Raw genomic sequence first — 18,462 nt, forward strand, 5'->3', positions numbered from 1 at the left:
CAGACCTGCTCATGCGGAAAAGCTCTGGGAATCACCCACACTCCTATTTTGACTGGTGGTCCCCTTCTCTTGGATTGCACAGCTCTTACAGCCTGTCCTGGATGGTGTATGGGGAAGGGACCCAGCTGTGTAGAGAGTCCCATGGGAGCCAGGCAGTGTGCTCTGTCACCACCACTGTGTGAAGTAGCAGGTGCCATCCCCTGATCCTGAGGGAGCGAGGAAAAGCTGGCCTGCCTGGAGCCTGCACTGTTGGAGCTGAGGCTGCAAAGCTATACCTCATTTCCTGTGCTGCTCCTGGCAGCTCATGAAATGTAGGGCCACCCGAGGAAGGCACTTGGAGGGAAGAGAAACTTTGAGGGGGAGGGAGCCTAAAGAATACTTCCATTCTCAGGACTTAGGGAGGACCTTTCAGTGAGAATGCTGCAGGTAACCAAAAGGAATGGCAGGGTTAGAAGAGGGGAGTGCCACAGGGGAGTTTGCTCATCCTGGGGGAGCTTGTGGGTGGGGCTTAATGACCATGTCCTGGTTGGTCGAAGGGTGTTTTGTTGGATGGAGGAGGAACATTCAAGCAGGAATCCACTCTGTGGCCTGGTAGGCAGGTATGCAGTGAGGTATATGCTCCATTGGGAATAGGTCTGCTTTTCTTCTGAACTTTTTCTAATGCTGAAATTAATTTCTTTTTCGGTGTCAAGATAAATGCACTGACACCTGCTTGACAAGGCGTTAGAATGGCTGACATGCTGAAAAGCATTTTTAGATGGTGGGTGGAGAGTGTCCTGTGAAGATTCTTACTGCCCCTGAATGTCTTGTTCAAGTCAGTGTCTAAATATGGAGCTGTAGCGAACTAACAGCGTTTTTCATTAGGTTAAGCAGGGTTCTGTGATGTTGTTTCTTGTTGCTTCCAGTTACTGCTCACAATTTAAACTGTCTGCACCCTGGGAAAACCTCAACCCGGAAGAAGTGAGCACTTGTCAGGAACATTAAGGGTGGGATGCTTTTAAGAGTCCGAATTCTAGCCATCTTCTAAGAACAAAGCCAAACAAAACAACGCAGTAGTTGGCTGACTCCCAGGCCTGTCTTTTGCCATTGGTTTTTAAAACCTGACTCACAGTAATAAAGCTACAGCTGACCCAGGACACACCTGATATTTTCTGTTCTGTTTCATTTTTTAGAAAATCCATTGTTTTGATTTTTCAGTAACCCTCACATTTTTAATAACTCTGACCTTAAGATATCCAGGATTCTGGGTGGGGGACAGGGAGGGACAGAGCAAACCACAGCCCTTTCAGGATATTTCAGGGTTCAGGTTACCTGAGGGGGAGGGGCAGGTAGGAGGAGAACAGAAGTGATGACATAGATACATGGTACCCCACCATCCTAAGAAGTGAGGAGGACCCATCTGGAGATTCTGGTTTGGATGCCCAGGCTAAGCTCTTCCTTTTCCTTCTGGTCTCCATTCCTGCCACCGTGCCTGGGGGACTCCAGTGAAGCTCAGAGTGGCCTGGCCTCTCTGTGTTAGAACTGCCCGGTCTCGTAAGCATAGTTTGTGTCCCTAAGTGGTTGCAAAGAGCCTCTGGGTCAGGCCCTCCAGGACTCTGGAGGCCTCAGACTCCTGCTGTCTCACACTTCTCTGGATCCCTTGAAAATTTAGAAATACTGACCTTTTATAATACAACAGAAACAATTCGTGAAAGCTTTTAAGTTGGCTGATGGGCTACATTAACCTTTGAAATACTAATTCTGCTTTTCAGTTGATAAATTAGCACAACATGCTCTGGCCACAAACAAGAAGATTTATTCCATCCGAATTGTTCCATCCCTCATGGAATAGATTTCTTTGATTGGTCAAGTGCTTCCTAAATGCCCTCTTCCCCAGCTCTTCTGTTAGCTTCTGGGTCCAGTTTAGGTCTGGTCTCCCCTGGGAAGCTGTCCCTGGCACCTGGGCCCTCCCCTCCTGTGGGCTGCCCTGGCACCCCTGGGTGTTGGCACTCTTTGTGCTTGCAGCCACAATGTCCTGAGGCCTGGTTGTGTTCTGCGCCACAGCGTCCTGCACTCATGACGTAAACATTTGTCGAGAGTGGACAGTGAGACTCCTGGGCGCTGGTGGGGGGGTCAGCGGATGTCCTGGGAGGTGCATGAATTTCTTTTTTGTGTTTTGAAGGTGATTAGGACCACTGGGTTCATGAAGGGCCTCTACACAGATGTTGAGATGAAGTCAGATAACGTCAAGGTAGGTTGGGGTGGGGGCTCCTCCTGTCCCTGTCCTTCCCCTGAGTGAACAGATTGTTTTAGGCCGCGGCTACCCCTCGTGTGAGGAAAATGCTGTGTGTGGTGGGGAGACGAGGCCCTTTAACTCATGAATGGCATGGACCTTTCTCATTTCATCTTCTTGATTATGGCCAGTCCGTGTTGTGCTAAATTTATTGACTGAAAAGCAGAATTAGTATTTCAAAGGTTAATGCAGCCCATCAGGTAACTTAATAGCTTTCATGAATTTTGTTGTGTTTTAAAAGGTCAGTATTTCTAAATTTGTCATATATCTAAAAATTGCTTTTTCTATAAAGAGGATCTATCCCATGTCTTTCAAACATTCTGAGGATAATGCAAACTCTTTGAAGTATGTTAATATTTCTATTTTAATGGAAACATTTCAGGATAAAGATGCAAAAATTAGCTTCCTCCAGAAGGCCATAGATGTGGTCATGATGGTTTCAGGAGAGCCTTTGTTGGCAAAACCAGCCCGAATTGTGGCCGGGCACGAGCCTGAAAGAACAAACGAGCTGCTTCAGATAATTGCAAAGTGCTGCATCAACAAGGTAATGCTGCTTCAGATCATTGGAAAGTGCTGCATCCACACGGTGACACTGCAGCACTGGCATTTTAAACTTAGTAGTGCTGAGTGGCAAGAAGTGGAGGGGGAGTGAGTGACTTAAATATCGTGGGAGGTGTTTAAGGGGGAGTTCCAGTGGTACCCATTGACCCTTGCACTTTGAGTTGGGTCCCACATATTCTGGAGCTTGGAGGTGCAGGAGGAGCTTCTGTGATTGTGAGCCAGGGCCTGCAAAACACAGGATGGCAGGCTTTCTGTAGTATGTGGGGCCTCGTAGGTGTTTTGCTTTTGGCCTGGCGGCCCGAAGCTGTCTTTTGAAGCTGGTGCTGCCTCCTTTGAGGACAGCGTTTTACCTGCCCAGGGCGAGGGGCGCTGTAGGAGCTGCTCCTCAACTTCCGTCCTTGCCTCCCACACCTGTGCCCCCTACTCCAGGCACCACAGGCCTGCACTGGGCTTGCTCCACCTCTTGGTGTCCTAGCCTCAGAGCGTGCTAGTTTTTAGGGAATGAGGTGGTTGAGTCACCTCTGAAGGCCCTTTCTGCTAGGACCCTGATCCCAGTGGAGGTGGAGAGGTTTGTGAGTTGTTGGTTTTCAGCTTTACTGCTCCTGAACCACACTCACGTCCACCCTGGGCAGCATAGGTGGGACTGGACCAGGACTAATCATTAGTCATAGTGATCAAGAGACACAGGGCTTTGTCTGTGATAATGACATTTTCTTTTAATATTTCATTCAAATTTTACTCATACAAAATCTGTCGAATGAACTCTCCTTGCTGGCGTTTGAGTTGTTGCCTGTGCTGATCTTGTTTTTGCCTTGCCTTCACCTCCTGGCCTGTGGAAAAAGCTCTCCAGCGAGGACGCAGTGCGGAGAGTTCTGGCTGGAGAGAAGGCGGACGCGAGAGGAAGGGCCTCCCGGACCTCCAAGCCTCACGAGTCGGACAATAAGAATGTGAGGGAAGACGACTCGAGAGCTCACAGAGAGAGAGAGGTGACTGCAGTGGCGCATCTTTAGGAATGAAACGGTCTTTTTGTAGTTTAGGTAAAAACGTTTATATTTATATATACATATATTTTTAGGATAGAAGAAATTCAGAAGTAAAAGAGAGAAGTACAAGCAGAGATGGAAAACAGAGAGGAGAACTGAAAGAAGAAAGCAAATCAAGAGAAAAAGAAAGGGGCAAGGAGAAGATGAAGGACAATGACCGAGACCGACACAAAGACGCGGAGAGAGACAAGTACCGGGAAGGGGAGAAGGAGCAAAGCAGGAGCAGGGCCAGGCAGGGGCGAGAGAGGGACAGAGACAGAGGCAACAAGGACAGAGACGCAGACCGGGACAAGGAGCGGGAGAGGAGGGGCGAGGCAGGGCCGGAGAAGGAGCGGCTGAGAGACCGGGAGCGCGACCGCGACCAGGGCAAGGACCGGGAGCGGCGGAGAGCGAGAAACGGGGAGCACTCCAGGGACCCCGACAGGGAGAAGAACCGAGAGCAGGAGAAGCTGGAGAGAAAGGTAACGGCCTGGGAGCTGGCTTTTTGGGGGGAGCCGGCCGTTCCTGAGGGTTTCCTTCTGTGGCGGTGTAAAACTGCGCATTCCTGGTGGGAGCCCGCGAGGTCACGGTTCTGCCAGGGCCTGGTTTTAAACGCATGGCCATCCTTGAAGAGCATGGTGTGGTGGCCCCCGGGGGCCCAGAGGACCAGGCCGGGCTGGCGGGGTCTTCAGACCAGTGAACCCCGGGTGGCAGGTCAGTCACAGGCCTTCCTGGGCCTCTTTGTGAGGAGCGCTGCTCTGGGGGTGGCGGGAGGTAGCTTGGAGGAAGCTGGGAAAAGACCGCGAGGCGCTCGCTCTTTGTGAGCTGCTTCCGTTTTCAGGGGTTGAGTTCATTTGCCCAGTTGCCCTTGTCATCTTGCCAGATGTGCCGAGATATGTTGCTTTGCACCTCTGTGACATGGCCTGCACTTGTGTTTGGTGGAGCTGGTCCCTGGTGTCATTGGCGGTGGCGTTTCGGCAGGGTCAGTGGCCGTGTGGTCTCTGGAGCTCGGGCACTACTGAGTTTGTTAAGGAGTAGAGACACCAAGTCTTTTGGACACTGGCAGATCGGTACAATAAGACTTCAGGTTACTGTAATCCTTTTTATATGTATTTATTTGTTTATTTATTAGTTGTAGTTGGACACAGTACTTTATTTTGTTTATTTATTTTATGTGGTGCTGAGGATGGAATCCAGGGCCTCGCACGTGCTAGGCGAGTGCTCTACCGCTGAGCCACAACCCCAGCCCCTGTCATTCTTGTTTAATGGAATTTTCAGGTAATTTTACGACTGGCCAGAAGCCTTGAGTTTCAGACTGTGACTTCTAAATGTGCAAGTTGCCTTTCTAGATGCCCTTCTTGTGGGACATCATCCTGGGAAGACAGGACAGTCGTCTGGTCTGTGGCTGCTGGCAGGGGAGGCAGAGGTCTGGCCTGGCTCCTGGACTGCCCAGGTGATGCAGCTGGGCAGTGAGAGGCAAGGCCTGTGCTGGCCTCCAGCTCCCTGCCCCACTGGCCGTCTTGTTCAGTAGTGCTGCCTCTGGGGCATCCCTGTCCCTGGGAGTGGGCTCCACAGGACTGACCTTGCTGGAAGTCTGTAAACTGGTTTTTCTCTGCAAGTCGGTATAAACTTTTCTCTGCCCGCTGCAGCAAGCAAGGGGGCACCTATCCAAAAAGATGTGGTTTTGTTAGCATTTGAAATCGGTATTCTAGGGGGGACTGTCAGGTTGTAGTCTTCATAGTATCGCTTTCCCTCCATTCACGTCTGGAGTAACTAACACACCCTGGTTCTGTGCCATAAAGACCTGGGGGCCCTGGAGGGTGAGAGTGCAGCCTCCCTCTTTACCACTTTTTAGCAGCCTGAGAAAAAGTATTTCGCCCTGATCTGCTTTTTGTAGCTGGCGTGTTCTGATATATTTGTAGGTGCTAGCATGTTCTGGTATATTTTTTGTGTGCATGAGACAGCCCCTGAGTGGACAGCCTCCTCAGCAATTGGGGGTCTTCAGATAGAGCCTCCCACATTGAGTTCACTGAAATTGCCAATGCTGCGATTAGTCGCTTTAATAGAGAGAAAGAAAATTCTAAAGAGAAATGTTTGCAGGCTGATGTTTGGGATGTGTGAGCCAAGTGGGAAAGATGGTTTTGTTGAGAAGGGCTGGAGACCACAGTGAGGTGCAGTGGATTTGCTTAGGTCTTTCAGGGATTCTGTTTGCCTGGCCTTTGTGAATCTGGGGTGTCTTTGTTAGCTGTGCTGATCTGGACAACAGCAGCAAGGTCTCCTGGTCAGAAGCGCCATGCAGGAATGAGCTGCCATGAGGTGCCTCTCAAAGAACCTGGTTCAAGTGACTTGTAAAATGGCCCTGAGGATGTCAGTCCTTAGTGGAGGCAGGAGATGGCAGTTCAGGCCCTGCAGTGCCACATCACTGCCCATTCTGGCCAAAGCCTGACTGTCTTGGAGGGAGGGCGACAGGAGTGCGCAGGCTGCCCAGACAAATTCTTTCTTTTATTTTATTGGTAGTCCTGGGGGGTTAGCTCAGGGCCTTGCATGACGCTGGCAAGCACTCCACTACTGAGCCACATCCCCAGCCCTTTTTATTTTTCTTTGGAGACTGGGTCTCACTAAGTTGCTGAGACTGATCTGGGACTTGCCATCCTCCTGCCTCAGCCTCCTGTGAGTTGCTCAGGTTATAGGTGTGCACCCGGCCTGCCCATGGTTTGTGTGGAGGACGGTAAGATAGAGACGGAGGCATCCTGAGAAGTCAGGAGTGCTATGGGGGTATGGTGTGGTGGCTGGAGCCCAGGTGCCAGGTTAGACTGGCCGTCCATGAGCCCCAGATGTTACCCTACATGGTGAGCACATGAGTGTGGCACCTGCTGGGCCCCCTGACCTTGGGTGATGACCACCTGTACCATCTGATGTGTCTGTCTGAAGAGCATGTTTCATTGTTGAAATACTAAACGGGTGTCCTTTGACATCCTGTGTCCAGATGTGTAGATGGCGTTGACAGGAGTCATGTGGCTTAGGAGGGTGCCTTCCTGACTATCTGTCTGCAGCCTTTGCTTATGAAGAGTCACGCCATTCCAGTTGCCCCGTTATTAGAAGATGCTCAAATATCAGAAGACGGACAAATATTTTGTGGGCCCTGGAGTTTAAATTCATCCCATCCCATTTCTGCATCTCCTGGGCTGTCGTGGTCGGGGCTTGGCCTCTGCGTAGTCCCCTGCCAGGCAGGAGTGTTTGCTGTCCTAGCCCCGGTGCTGCTCGCCAGGAGCACTGAGGTTCCAGCAGCAGTGACCGGACGGGCTGCTCAGGTCTGTGTAAAGGGTTGCTTGTTTGTACGTCAGTATCATGGACCAGAGCTTGATTTGTTTTTAGGTATTACAGATGTGAATATTTCCAAAATTTGAAGGAAAAAAAAAATATATATATATATATATATTTTTTTTTTACAGTCAGCAAGTTCAGGGGAGATATCTAAGAAGTTTTCAGATGGATCCTTTAAAGACTCCAAGGCGGAGACAGAGGTAGAGTTTAAACAGCAGTTTCCAGAGCTGTGAACTGGAGTTGGGTCGTGGATGTGTGTCCTCCCTGGACCAGTGGGGCTGTGGCTGGGGAAAGGCTGTCTCAGGAATGGTGGCGTGGCATACCTCCTGGCACGTGTCGGGTGGTTTCTGGGCCTGCACCTTTGGTGAGTGTGATGTGTGGTGCTGAGGGGAGGTGGTGACAGGGGCACTCGGGGTGAGTCGGGAAGAGGACTGAGTTGGGGGCTGGTGGGGAAGGGAGTGCCCGCTGAGGCGCTCGCTCAGCTCGGCCTGGCAACTCTTGGGACCCCACAGTGTTTCCTGTGGCTGAGGTCCGCTCGTGGCCAGTCGTCCCCGTGAGACCATGCTGTAGAGGTTGGCAGAAGGGACCCTTGAGAGCTTAGCTGACTTCCATAATTGTCTGACAGTAGGGACATGGAGTCAGCCACACGAGGGCTGGGGGCCACCGGGGCTGCTCTGGGGAGAGGGCGTGAGAGTGGAATCATGCCAAGGGCGGGCGGGGGGCTGTGCTGCCTTCTCCCACCGTGTTCTCTAGAAACACAAGGTGAGAGGTTTTACTTTCAGAGTGGCATACAAATGCATTTAAGTAGTTCAGTACAGTCGTGTGTCACATGGCAGTGTCTCAGTGGCGGACTGCACATCCAGAGGTGGTCCCACACTGGTCCCACATTCGTCCCACTGGCATCTCAGTGTGAGCAAGTGCCCTCCAGGGCATTGGGCCTTGCAGTCCTCTGACAACTGTGACCGGCATTAAGCACGTGTGACAGGCAGTGTTTCTCGAGCGCCCTTAGCAGATTGCTGAGCTGCCTAGGGCTGCACAGAGAAGCCAGTGTGGAGGCTGGAAGAGGTCTGGACTCCTTCTCGGGTCCCGAGCATGTAACTGCACCGTGTGGCAAGTCCCCTAAAGCGTGTGCTGCTGCTGCTGTTTTCATACTTGGTTTCCTTGGGCAGAGCTTGAACAATGAGTCTGGTATTGCTGTGTGAAGCTTCCATTGATTTTTGTCTTTTCTTCTCTCTAAGGCTGAGATTTCCACGACAGCGTCCCGGTCATTGACATCAAAAACATCAAAACGAAGATCCAAAACTTCAGTGGAAGGTACTGCCGAGCTGACTGTGGCTGCAGATGTGGGTCTGAGCTCTGTTGCCTTCATCCCATTCTTTGGTAGCAGACTCGTGGCTGGTCACAGGTCTGCCGTGCCTGGGAACAAACAGTGGGGAGAACGCATGTGTACACACTTGTGTGAACTCACACCACTCAGGGCAAAGCCGCCCCTTTTGCTGCAGACCTATGCTGGAACTTAAAAGGGGTAATTGGATTTTCGTTTTCCAGAGTGTGTGTTGGTCGTCGGGTTGCAGGGTTCTTGTCTTTCCCATTGGGCATGAAGAGCACGCAGGCAGATGACGTACGGGCCTGTGGTTAAAAATAGCAGGAGTGAGCACTGGACTCATGCAGAAAGCTACGCTCACAGGTCTGGCCTGGGATTTGGCTGAAAATGGAATGTTACTGTGACACACCAGCAGTAGGACCAGAGAGGCAGGGAATTCAGGGCTGTGCTGGCCAGAGCCGCTCTTGCTGGAGGCTCTGAAGAGCAGTAGTGGTTTCTGAAACACCACGCTTTCCCGAATCCTGTAGGTTAGTGTGGGACAGCGTGGTAGTTTGAATTATCCAGAAGTGAACTTACATAAGGTCTGTCCCTTCCCAACAGTCAGTCAGTGATGCTCTAGGGACGTCCTCTTGGTGGTGCCCTGTCCCAGCCCAGAGGAGTGAGCGCTGGCACGGGGCTCCTCTATAGGTGCCCTCTGCCCACCCTCCAGTGTTTTAAAGGCTGATTTTTTTGGTGGGTACTGGCACTCGACCACTGAGCCACATCCCAGCCCTGTTTTGTATTTTATTTAGAGACAAGGTCTCACTGAGTTGCTTAGCGCTTTGCTTTTCCTGAGGCTGGCTTTGAACTTGCAGTCCTCTTGTCTCAGCCTCCCAAGCCATTGAGATTACAGGTGTGTGCCACTGCGCCCGGCAAGGCTTTCTGATTTTTTTTTTTTAATATATTTTTAGTTATTGATAGATATTATTTTATTTATTTATACGTGCTGCTAGGAATCGAACCCAGTGCCTCACACATGCCAGGCAAGTGCGCTACTGCTCAGCCCCAGCCCCAGCCCCAAGGCTTTCTGATTTTGATAGACAAAAAAATTGGGAAGTTTAATTCCTAGTGAGATTGCATTTTTTCATGTGTGTCCCTAGTTTTGATTGGGGTCTTGGATTTGTCTGTTCTTTCCTGATTCCTCATTGACTGTCTGGAGATGCAAGAGTTCTTGTTATTTTGTGTGAACTCTTTGTATGTTAAGGACCTCAGCCAATTTTTAAGTAAGTGTGTTTTTTATATTTTTGTGCTTCATTTGTACTAATTATGTTCAGTTTGGTTTTGGATTTGCCTGAGTGCTTAATTTTATGTGCTTGAAGCTTTTGGTAATTTGTGTAAAGATTTGTGACTTGAAGATTTGTGTTTTAGCATACATTTTAATATTGAGTCTTTGTATTCATCTCTTACTTTCATTCCTGGCATATGCCAAGGCGCTGACTTATTTTTTTAGAATTCTTTGCCTGCTGTGCCAGGATCACTTGCTAATTAAGGGTGCCTTTCTGCCTGATGGCTTAGTTGCACCCGTCAAGGTCTGGGATCTTGTTCGCTTTCCACTTTCACTGGTCTCTGTTTCACTACTGTTTCTTGTCAGTGTTCTTTTCAGAAAAGTTTTAAGCCATTTTACTTGCTTATCTGTTCAGATGAATTTTAAAATTGCCACATGACTCAAGAGCCCCCTGCAAAGGGAGCAGCCACTTCTCAGAGGGTGGCTGCCTCCAGCTGCAGTCTGCAGGGTCTGTCCAGGTGGTGGCTCAGTCGTTGTCTGTTTTTGTGTTTGGAGATGCTGTCTTCCCCCCTGGTTGTTAGTGGCTTGTTGGTTTCACTGACTGCTCTCACTATCTGAACTCTAGCCTTGCTGCTCATCCTGATCCAAGGGATCTTGGTTGCTTTTTCGGGTTTCCTGAGCTCACAGCTGAGGCATCTCTATCTCTGACACGCAGGGTTTTCCTTCGTCTGTGTGTACGGCCGCCTTCTGCCGTGGGCTCTTTCTTTCTGGGTGCTCTTCAAGAGTTTTCTATTGGAGACTGCACCCTTGACGGCAGTGAGCTTCTCAGCGGTCAGCAGTTCAGGGGCTCCTATTTTTGCTGCTGGCTGGCCAGGCACTGACCTGGCCCAAGTCTGCCCCAGCAGAGCTGGTGCTCGGCCCAAACCTTTGGCCTTGCTTGGGTGGGTTGGTATCTGGACAAACATCTGGACCCGGGGGTGCTCAAGGCATGGGACCTCTGTGCCCTGCATCTACTAGAGTATGGCACATGTTCATAGGATGAATGTGGACAGCCGTACTAGCCTAGAACCCAAGGCTAGTCCACAGAAGAGTAGGATAATTTTTGCTAAGTCATGAGGAGTGTGTTCTCAAGGAAGTCATAACTTGGAATTAGTGTGTTTGGTTTCATTCATTTGGTAACTATGCAGCATTACAAGTTAAGTGTAATACATGTTTTCATTGTGCAATTTCATGTCAGGAAGAAGGGACTCTAGAACCAGTGAACACAGTCTTTCCCCAGAAAAAGAACGTAACTCTTCCTACAGTAAAGCTAAGAAGGAGCATGCTGGGAAACAGCTCGGTAAGACTAAGCCATAGTGGGACTGAGAGCGCGTGTCCGCCGGGGGCAGTTGTTCGCCACCTGATTCTCTGCCTCAGCGCCATCACAGAGCAGGGGAGCCTCAGAGGGTCACGTGGGCCTGGTCAGAGTGGAGGAGGGCAGGAGGACAGCTGCTCCTGGGCCACAGGGCTGTTCTCCGCAGCCAAGGGTGTGCTACCCTAAGTCTGCCTGGGACTGAAATTGTCCAGTGCAGCCTTCCTTTCTTTATTTGGAAGACATTTATACTCATGAGGAGCCGAGAGGGTGCCTGTATTCATGTTGATTAGTGATGAGGATTTTTAGTGAAAAAGAAAGCCAGGAGAAGCAGGGAGGAAGGGAAGGCAGGGAGGGCCTCTGTCTGGGGACATCTGGACAGGTGACTCGCTGGGGAGGAGGACCTGCAGGTGTCCAGGGATCCTGAGCAGAGACCTGAGCTGCTGGACTTGCTGCATGCAGGGCAGGAAGCCCAGCCGTGGAGCTGGAGAGGAAGGAGGGGCAGTGTTGGGGGAGGGGCTGCCCCAGCAGGGGCCTGGGGCCTCTGCCCTGTGTCTACAGGTGGCTGGTGGCTGGAAGACCTGGAGGGCTTTGAGCAGGACAGACAGAGGACAGAGTTAGGGTGTGTGTTTTAAAGGGCCTCCTTGTAAGATTGGAGGGCAGGAGTGGAGGCCTGGGACAGCGAGGAGCTCGTGGCGACTGGATGGGGAGTGTGGTGGCTTGGACCAGGTGTCGGTGGCGACAGCAGTGGGGTTCAGGGTATGAGGGGCAGGAGAGAGGATGACGGCTGTGCCGATGGACAGGGTACCACTTGTTTCAATGAGAGGAATCCGAGAGAAGACCGCTTTGGGGGGTTCTGGGCACCTGCGCAGTGCCGCTTGCTGAAATGGCAGGCTGCTGTGTGGGCGGCTGTACCAGAACACAGGTCTGACTGCGCACGCGGAGGTCTTCGTAGACGGTGGGATGTGTGACCTGTGATCAGGGAGAGTCGCAGAGGTTGGAGGTGACACACCTGAGGTTCTGGCCATGACGATGTTTACAGCTGTGGCTTTGGGGGAACAGGGTGTGTTGAGCTCTGTGGGGGACGGGACTCCAGGGCAGGGGGCAGAGGACAGGGCTGCTGTTAGGAGAGGCTGTCCTGGATGTGGGGAGGGCGTCTCATGGAGGGGAGGGGGCTTCTGTCCAGTCTATGGGAACCAAGTGGAGGCTGAGAGTGGACCACTGAGAGGACATGGTGGTGTTTTGTTGGCCTTGACCCAGACCCCTATAAATCCCAACTAAAGCAAACAGATACTGAAAGCTTTGTAATATGTTAATCTGTTGTTAACTATTTTATGTCAGGAAGGAAGGAGGATAATATTTTAGGTAAAAGTTTAGACCCCATAACGTCTGGATTAAATAACGAACCAGATCAGGAAACTACAGCTTCAGAAATAGGTAAGAAAAAGGTATTCTCTAGTTTAAGTTCCTCGACACCTTGATGTACAGTTGCGACATCTTGGTGTAGTTCTAAGTTTTTTTGTATTATTCTTACCACTCCAGTGTTTGTCAGATTTTTTTAACATTGTGCTGAAGATCAGAAATGACTTGGTGTTTTATTTTCTTTAATTTTGCTCCATTGTGACAGCTTTAAGTTAATCTTTACATGTATTTTTATGTTTAACTTCTATTTTTTTTTATGTCAAAGTGCATTCTTAATTTTGCTATTGGAATTTTTTTTTAATCTTTAGCCTACTGTGCTGCTAGAATTTCTCCACAATAAAGATTTTAGGCAGCACGTCTGCAACACACTGCACTCGCCCGTTCGCAGCCAGCACTGATGGTGTGCCGCTGCGCGTGGGTGGGCAGCCCTCAATGAAATATCAGTCCCACCAGTCTTCTGTGTCCCGAGACCAAATTCTTCAGAAATATTAGAATTTTTGAGTTGTATTCAAGAGAAAAAATAGTGTAGATTTCTTCTAGGAGAAGATAGAAGTTTTTGTTTCCATCTGCATTTTTAAGACTCTGGAAACGTGGCTAGAATGGCGAGGGGCCTTCTCTGCATGGTGTCTTCGAGGACTTCCCTCGCTGGGAGGGGTGCTGTGAGTGGCTGATGCCTTGGTGTGGCGGGCGTGGTGCGGAAGCCCGGAGGCCGTGCTGGGTCTTACTCCACTGTGCACATGTGCGTCACAGTTCAGCCCCATCTTGTACTGGATCTTATTTTTAAGGGACCTTTTTTCTTCTCCAGGCTCCTGTGGGGGAGCTGGCCAGGTGTCCTGTGCTGCAGGAGAGGGTGAGGGCAGTGGTGAAGGCTTGGAGGAATGGCAATTGGTAGGCCATGGAGTGACCTGTGTCAGTGTAGCTGGGGACACCACGTTCACACCTTTCCCACTCACTACCTCCTGGCCTGGAGCACATGCACGGATGGGTCCTCCGAACCACAGTGTGCTCATCGCAGATGGTTGTACAAATGCCCGCCTTGAGTTTGAGCGGGCTGGTGTCTGGACAGCAGCTGAGTGACAGGCGTGCTGTGTGACAGGTCACTAGCTGAACAGACAGCCCCTGATCAGGCTGAATCAGAGCTTGTGGACTTTAACACAGGTTGAAGTTGTCCACCAGGCGTGTATTGAGCATTTCATGGATTTTATCTACAAGTGTGAAAATAGTGTAACCTGGGGCGTGAAGAGGTGCACACTGCAAACCTTGTTTCTCAGTGGGGTGTTTTGTGGGTGAGAATGAAGCTTGGTTGTCCAGCGGGGAGCATAGCCCTGCTCACATGTGCCCCCGGGGCTGGGAGAGACCCTGGTCCCTCTTTTTCCTCCCCAACCCTTCTCTTTGGGCTGGGGTGCCTTCACAGTCACCCTGCTGCTCTGTGGGTGCTGTTGGGAACTCCTGGAACTCAGAGGCTGCAAGCAGTTGTTTCTAGCGCTGAGCATGGTTCCCAGGCTCCCTGCCCTGGTCTGTTACCTCTCATTCCTAAGTACTGCAGAGGAAAGGAAAGCGGCTATGTTGGCCAGAGTGCTGGCCACACTGTAATCCCGGCAACTCAGGAGGCTGAGTTAGGAGGATTGCAAGTTCAAGGCCAATCTGGGCAACTTAGTGACACCTTTTCTCAAAAAAGAAAACAAACAAACCACAGTGGGGTGGGGGATGTCAGAGCATGCTGGGTTCAATCCCCAGGGCCAAAAAGGGAAAAACAGGTGCAGGCAGCTGTGGTGTGCTGATGCAGCTCAGACGCCGAGACGCTGGGCCTGTGCTGGGGCCTGCCAGGCCCGCTGACCCTGCTGCCTCAGGTTGTCCGAAGAGAACTTGTGGGTCTTGTTTTTAGCATTTTGCATTTTGGGTGAAGAGTTCAAAAAGGCACTCAACTGTTCCTTTTTAAAGTGTGAATGGTTTCTTCCTGCTCTCCATGTTGTAATGCCAGCTATAGGCTGTGCCTTTTCTTAACCTATGACAATTCCAAGTTCTCTGGAATGTAAACTGTACCTTTCTTTTGCTTAGTTTCTCTCATTTCCTTTTTTTTTTTTTTGGTACCAGGAATTGAACTCAGGGGCACTGGACCACTGAGCCACACTCCCAGCCCTATTTTGTACTTTATTTAGAGACAGGGTCTCACTGAGTTGCTTAGCGCCTCGCTTTTGCTGAGGCTGGCTTTGAACTCGTGGTCTTCCTGCCCTCTTTCCTTTTTGTTGCATGGTTTAAGTTTGTTTTAAAAAATATATTTATTTTTTAGATGTAGTTGGATACAACACCTTTATTTAGTTTATATATTTTTATGTGGTGCTGAGGATTGAACACAAGGCCTCGCACATGCATGCTAGGCTAGCGCTGTATCACTGACCTATATCCCCAGTTTTTTTTATCATGAAAAATATAAGAAAGTAGAAAGAATAGTGCAATTCACACTCAGGCACTCACCCAGGCTGAGTGGTTCCAACATTATGCTTCACTTTAGCTCTATATTTTTATGAATGATTTCAAGGCATATTGCAACATCCTAATAATATATTTTAAAATACTTCAGCATGCAGCTCAAAAAATAAAATGAGATAGTCTACATAGCCACAGAATTCTTACCTCACTGAAAGAATCATAATTTCCCAATAGTAACCATTTTTGTTCCAAAATGGTTTTCATGTTTAAAAACCCCTGGTTCTGTGAGGACATTTAGTAGCAAATCGAGGAGGCTGCAGTCTGTGAGGCCGCTGTAGAAGGCAGACTGTCGGGACTGCCTGCAGCGGCTCTGTGGGCAGCCATCCAGCGGCTGGTTTCGGTCGCAGGACCTGATGGACTGCAACTCAGGTCTGTGTCCAGTGACAGCCCCAGGGTCTGAACTTGGGAAGTCTGGTGCCAAGGCCCTGTCCTTCCCTGTGGGATTTCTTGCTCACCAGATAGTTCCAGATAGCAGATTGTGCTGAGGCAATGATTTTTCACCCTGCAGAGTAACTTTGATTTCTTAATAAGTGCATTATTTTAGTCTTTTAAAAGTATTATTCAATAAACTGGTTGATTTGCCCTTTGTGAGTAAAAATTGATTGTAGTGTTTTTAGTGAGTATATAGCCTATTTGTATGTCCTTTGTGTTTGTGGGAACTTGGGGTTTAGTAAAGCTTATTTAAGTTCACTAGAACTTGGAAAAGATAAATTCATCCCCTTGAACTGCAGACAGAAGACAGTGCATTTGCATCTACCTTCTACGATCCTGGGTTCTATAGAATTCAGAGAATCTTTGCTGCGCCCAGTTGTACACACCTCAGCAACTTGGGGAGCTGTGGCAGGAGGGTCGCATGTTCAAGGCCAGCCTCAGCAACTTAGTGAGGGCCTGTCTCAACGTAAAAAAATGACGTGTTGAGTGTGTGTGACTCAGGGGTAGAGTGCCCCTGAGCTTAATCCCCAGTACTGCAAATAAATAAGTAAATAAATAGAACATCTTTGACGCTTTTAACTAAAATATGACAACTTACGTTTATTAGAGTGCTTCATTCTAAAATTGACAAATCTACAACTGCCAAACATATTTATTTTTAGATCTTAATATTTTATATTCATTCTTTGGCTACCCTTTAGGAAACATCATAAGTAATTAGCTGTTAGACTGTTTAAATCAACATAATTTTTACAGAGATTTTCTTACAAAACTGTATGTCATGTGGCTGGGGTGGTGGCTCAGTGGTACGGCACTTGCCTAGCTTGAGTGAGACACTGGGTTCGATCCTTAATACCACATACAAATAAATAAAGTGAAGATATTGGGTCTATCTACAACTAAAAAAAAATATTTTAAAAATATCATCAATTTAATGTAATTCTATTACCTAAATAAAGCAGTTATTTGCTAGTTAATGACGGGTTGATTCTGATGTAAGCTATTTCTTTAAATGGTTTTAAGACATCTAGGATTGGGTTTTGGGGATGTTTTTCCAGTTTCATCTTTATTTAGACAGTGGTGTGTCTTGGACCATGGGTCAGTTTTTCAGCTCTGGGTCCTGCCATAATTCAAAACCTCTTCCTCCAGCATCTCCTGTGCCCTTTTTGTTTTTAATAGGGAAATATTTTATTTTATTTCTCAGGTATTCAATTTCTTTTCTATTTTCAAGACTTCAGAGCACAGTGATGAGACCCCTGTTTTGTGATTCTCAGTATGTCTAGGATAGTACATGTGTCAGGATACCTTTCTTTTCCTCCTGCTTTCCTGGAACAGCCGGCTCCTGGGCCTGACTATGGTGGGAGCCAGCAGAACCAAGTGGTTCTGTGGGTCCGAGTGGTTCTAGAAGTGGAGGTGGATGCGGGCTGCTTTGCCCAGGGAGGCCCAAGAGTCCCTCCTGGGTCAGTGCACTGGGAGGGGCCTGCTCACAGTCTGGTGCCTGATCCCAGAGCCACAGTGCAGGAGGAACATTCTAGATGTGTTTTCAAAGCTGCCTTTGTCAGTTTGGTCAACTTGCAGCATGGGGAAAGGTGGGCGTGTGAGCTCTGGTTAGCCCTAACCCAGAGGGCTCGGGATGCCACTGATCACCAGCCCTTCAGGGTACAGTCTGAGTGACCGCTTTTAAACTGTTTTATGTCAGGAACCAAAGAAACCATTACTAACTCAACTATTGTTTCAGATGATAACTCCACTACTCTGTGGCGTGAGAGCGTTGAGCCCGACCCAGCAGTAAAGCAGAAAGGCAAGAACAGCCTGTGTGCACCTTGCTGGTGGGAGGAGACTGCCCCAGGGTCAGCCATTGCCGGGCACTATGCCTGCTCCGATGGGTGCAGCTGGGCCTGGGGTTTCCCCTGGGGCTTTTCCCATGAGTGACAGAGGCCACTGCTGGTAACAGGCGGCATCCTGCGTGAGGGCAAGTGGCAGCATTCATGACTCTGGGGCTGCCATAGATGGTCCCCAAATAGAAATCCTGCTGCTCTCCGAGCTCGCTGCCCTGCCCAGAGCTGCCCCTTCGAGGGCTCTCAGGCTGTAGTGTTCACGGGAAGTCCAGGGGCAGGTGGACCCGAGGTGTCCAGGGAGCGCTTTCACTCTGCGTGCCTGGGTGGGACTGGGCCTGGCTAGAGGTTGGGTGCGGATGATTGCTGGTCACTCTGCCCCACCTGATGTCCGGGCCAGCGTGGAAATGCACCTGGTGTCGGCCCTTCCATACGTGTGTTCGTGTATTTAAAAAGTGTCATGAAAAGATGATTCATCTCAGCTTTGAATCCACTCCTGCCCTGCCCTGTGGCACTGCTGCTTGCCTGTGACTGCTTGGGCCACATGTGTCCCCAGGCATAGCACTCGAGAAGGGACCCTGGGGCAGTGGAGTGTGGCTGGGAGATGGCCTCAGAGAGCTGGTGCATGGCCGAGCTCACCTGGTTCTGTGTAGCATCTTGGCACCCACCTGAGCTGTCTGATGGCACTTCCCAGGGCCTCCTGGCTATAGGGCTTTACCTCGTTTCTGTCTGTGATACACTCTTCACATCCCTGCTTCCGGCTTTCATGGGAGTGCATTTTATGATTCACAGTCGAAAATAGCAGGAGACGGCAGCCGGGGCACTAGGAAGGGCTGCCAGGAAATGGCCTCTTTCCCAATAGATGTCCAAACTCAGGACGTGTCTCCTCCGATTCTGTTCAGGCCACTTGATGCATTGAGGTTGACTAACGCGAAAATTAATTTTTTCTTGTGCTTTTTTTTTTTTTTAGGTGACTCCATCAGTGATGCAGGTGAGAATGGCTTTAAGTATACTTGGTGTATTGTGTCTGTGTGTGGGTAAAAAACATTTCAAATCTGCTTTACACACTGCACTAGTGAAAATAATTTGTTTTGAGGAAATATATCTTAACTATTTAGTTATCAATTTTGTTTGTCAACTTTCTGTTTCGCTGACGAATACCTAA

General features: G+C 49.5%; 1 protein-coding gene across 5 annotated transcripts in view; it reads left to right on the forward strand.

The window, feature by feature from the left end:
- Positions 1 to 1,921: 1,921 nt before the first annotated feature.
- Positions 1,922 to 18,462, forward strand: part of Traf3ip1 (TRAF3 interacting protein 1) — a 45,682-nt gene continuing 29,141 nt past the window's right edge. Inside the window, exons 1-8 of one of the 5 annotated variants that reach the window (XM_015481660.2) lie at positions 2,105 to 2,230; positions 2,655 to 2,816; positions 3,676 to 3,819; positions 3,909 to 4,337; positions 7,308 to 7,379; positions 8,418 to 8,493; positions 17,201 to 17,263; positions 18,268 to 18,288. In XM_015481660.2, the coding sequence (XP_015337146.1) occupies positions 2,120 to 2,230; positions 2,655 to 2,816; positions 3,676 to 3,819; positions 3,909 to 4,337; positions 7,308 to 7,379; positions 8,418 to 8,493; positions 17,201 to 17,263; positions 18,268 to 18,288 (1,078 nt within the window). In that variant the 5' untranslated portion in view covers positions 2,105 to 2,119. Of the gene's footprint in view, positions 2,231 to 2,654; positions 2,817 to 3,675; positions 3,820 to 3,908; positions 4,338 to 7,307; positions 7,380 to 8,417; positions 8,494 to 17,200; positions 17,264 to 18,267; positions 18,289 to 18,462 lie in introns of all 5 variants that reach the window. The other 4 variants (XM_015481658.2, XM_015481657.2, XM_048808868.1 and 1 more) reach the window with 4 other exon arrangements.

This window comes from Marmota marmota, unplaced genomic scaffold (assembly GCF_001458135.2).
Source record: "Marmota marmota marmota unplaced genomic scaffold, marMar, whole genome shotgun sequence".
NCBI classification, from domain to species: domain Eukaryota; kingdom Metazoa; phylum Chordata; class Mammalia; order Rodentia; family Sciuridae; genus Marmota; species Marmota marmota.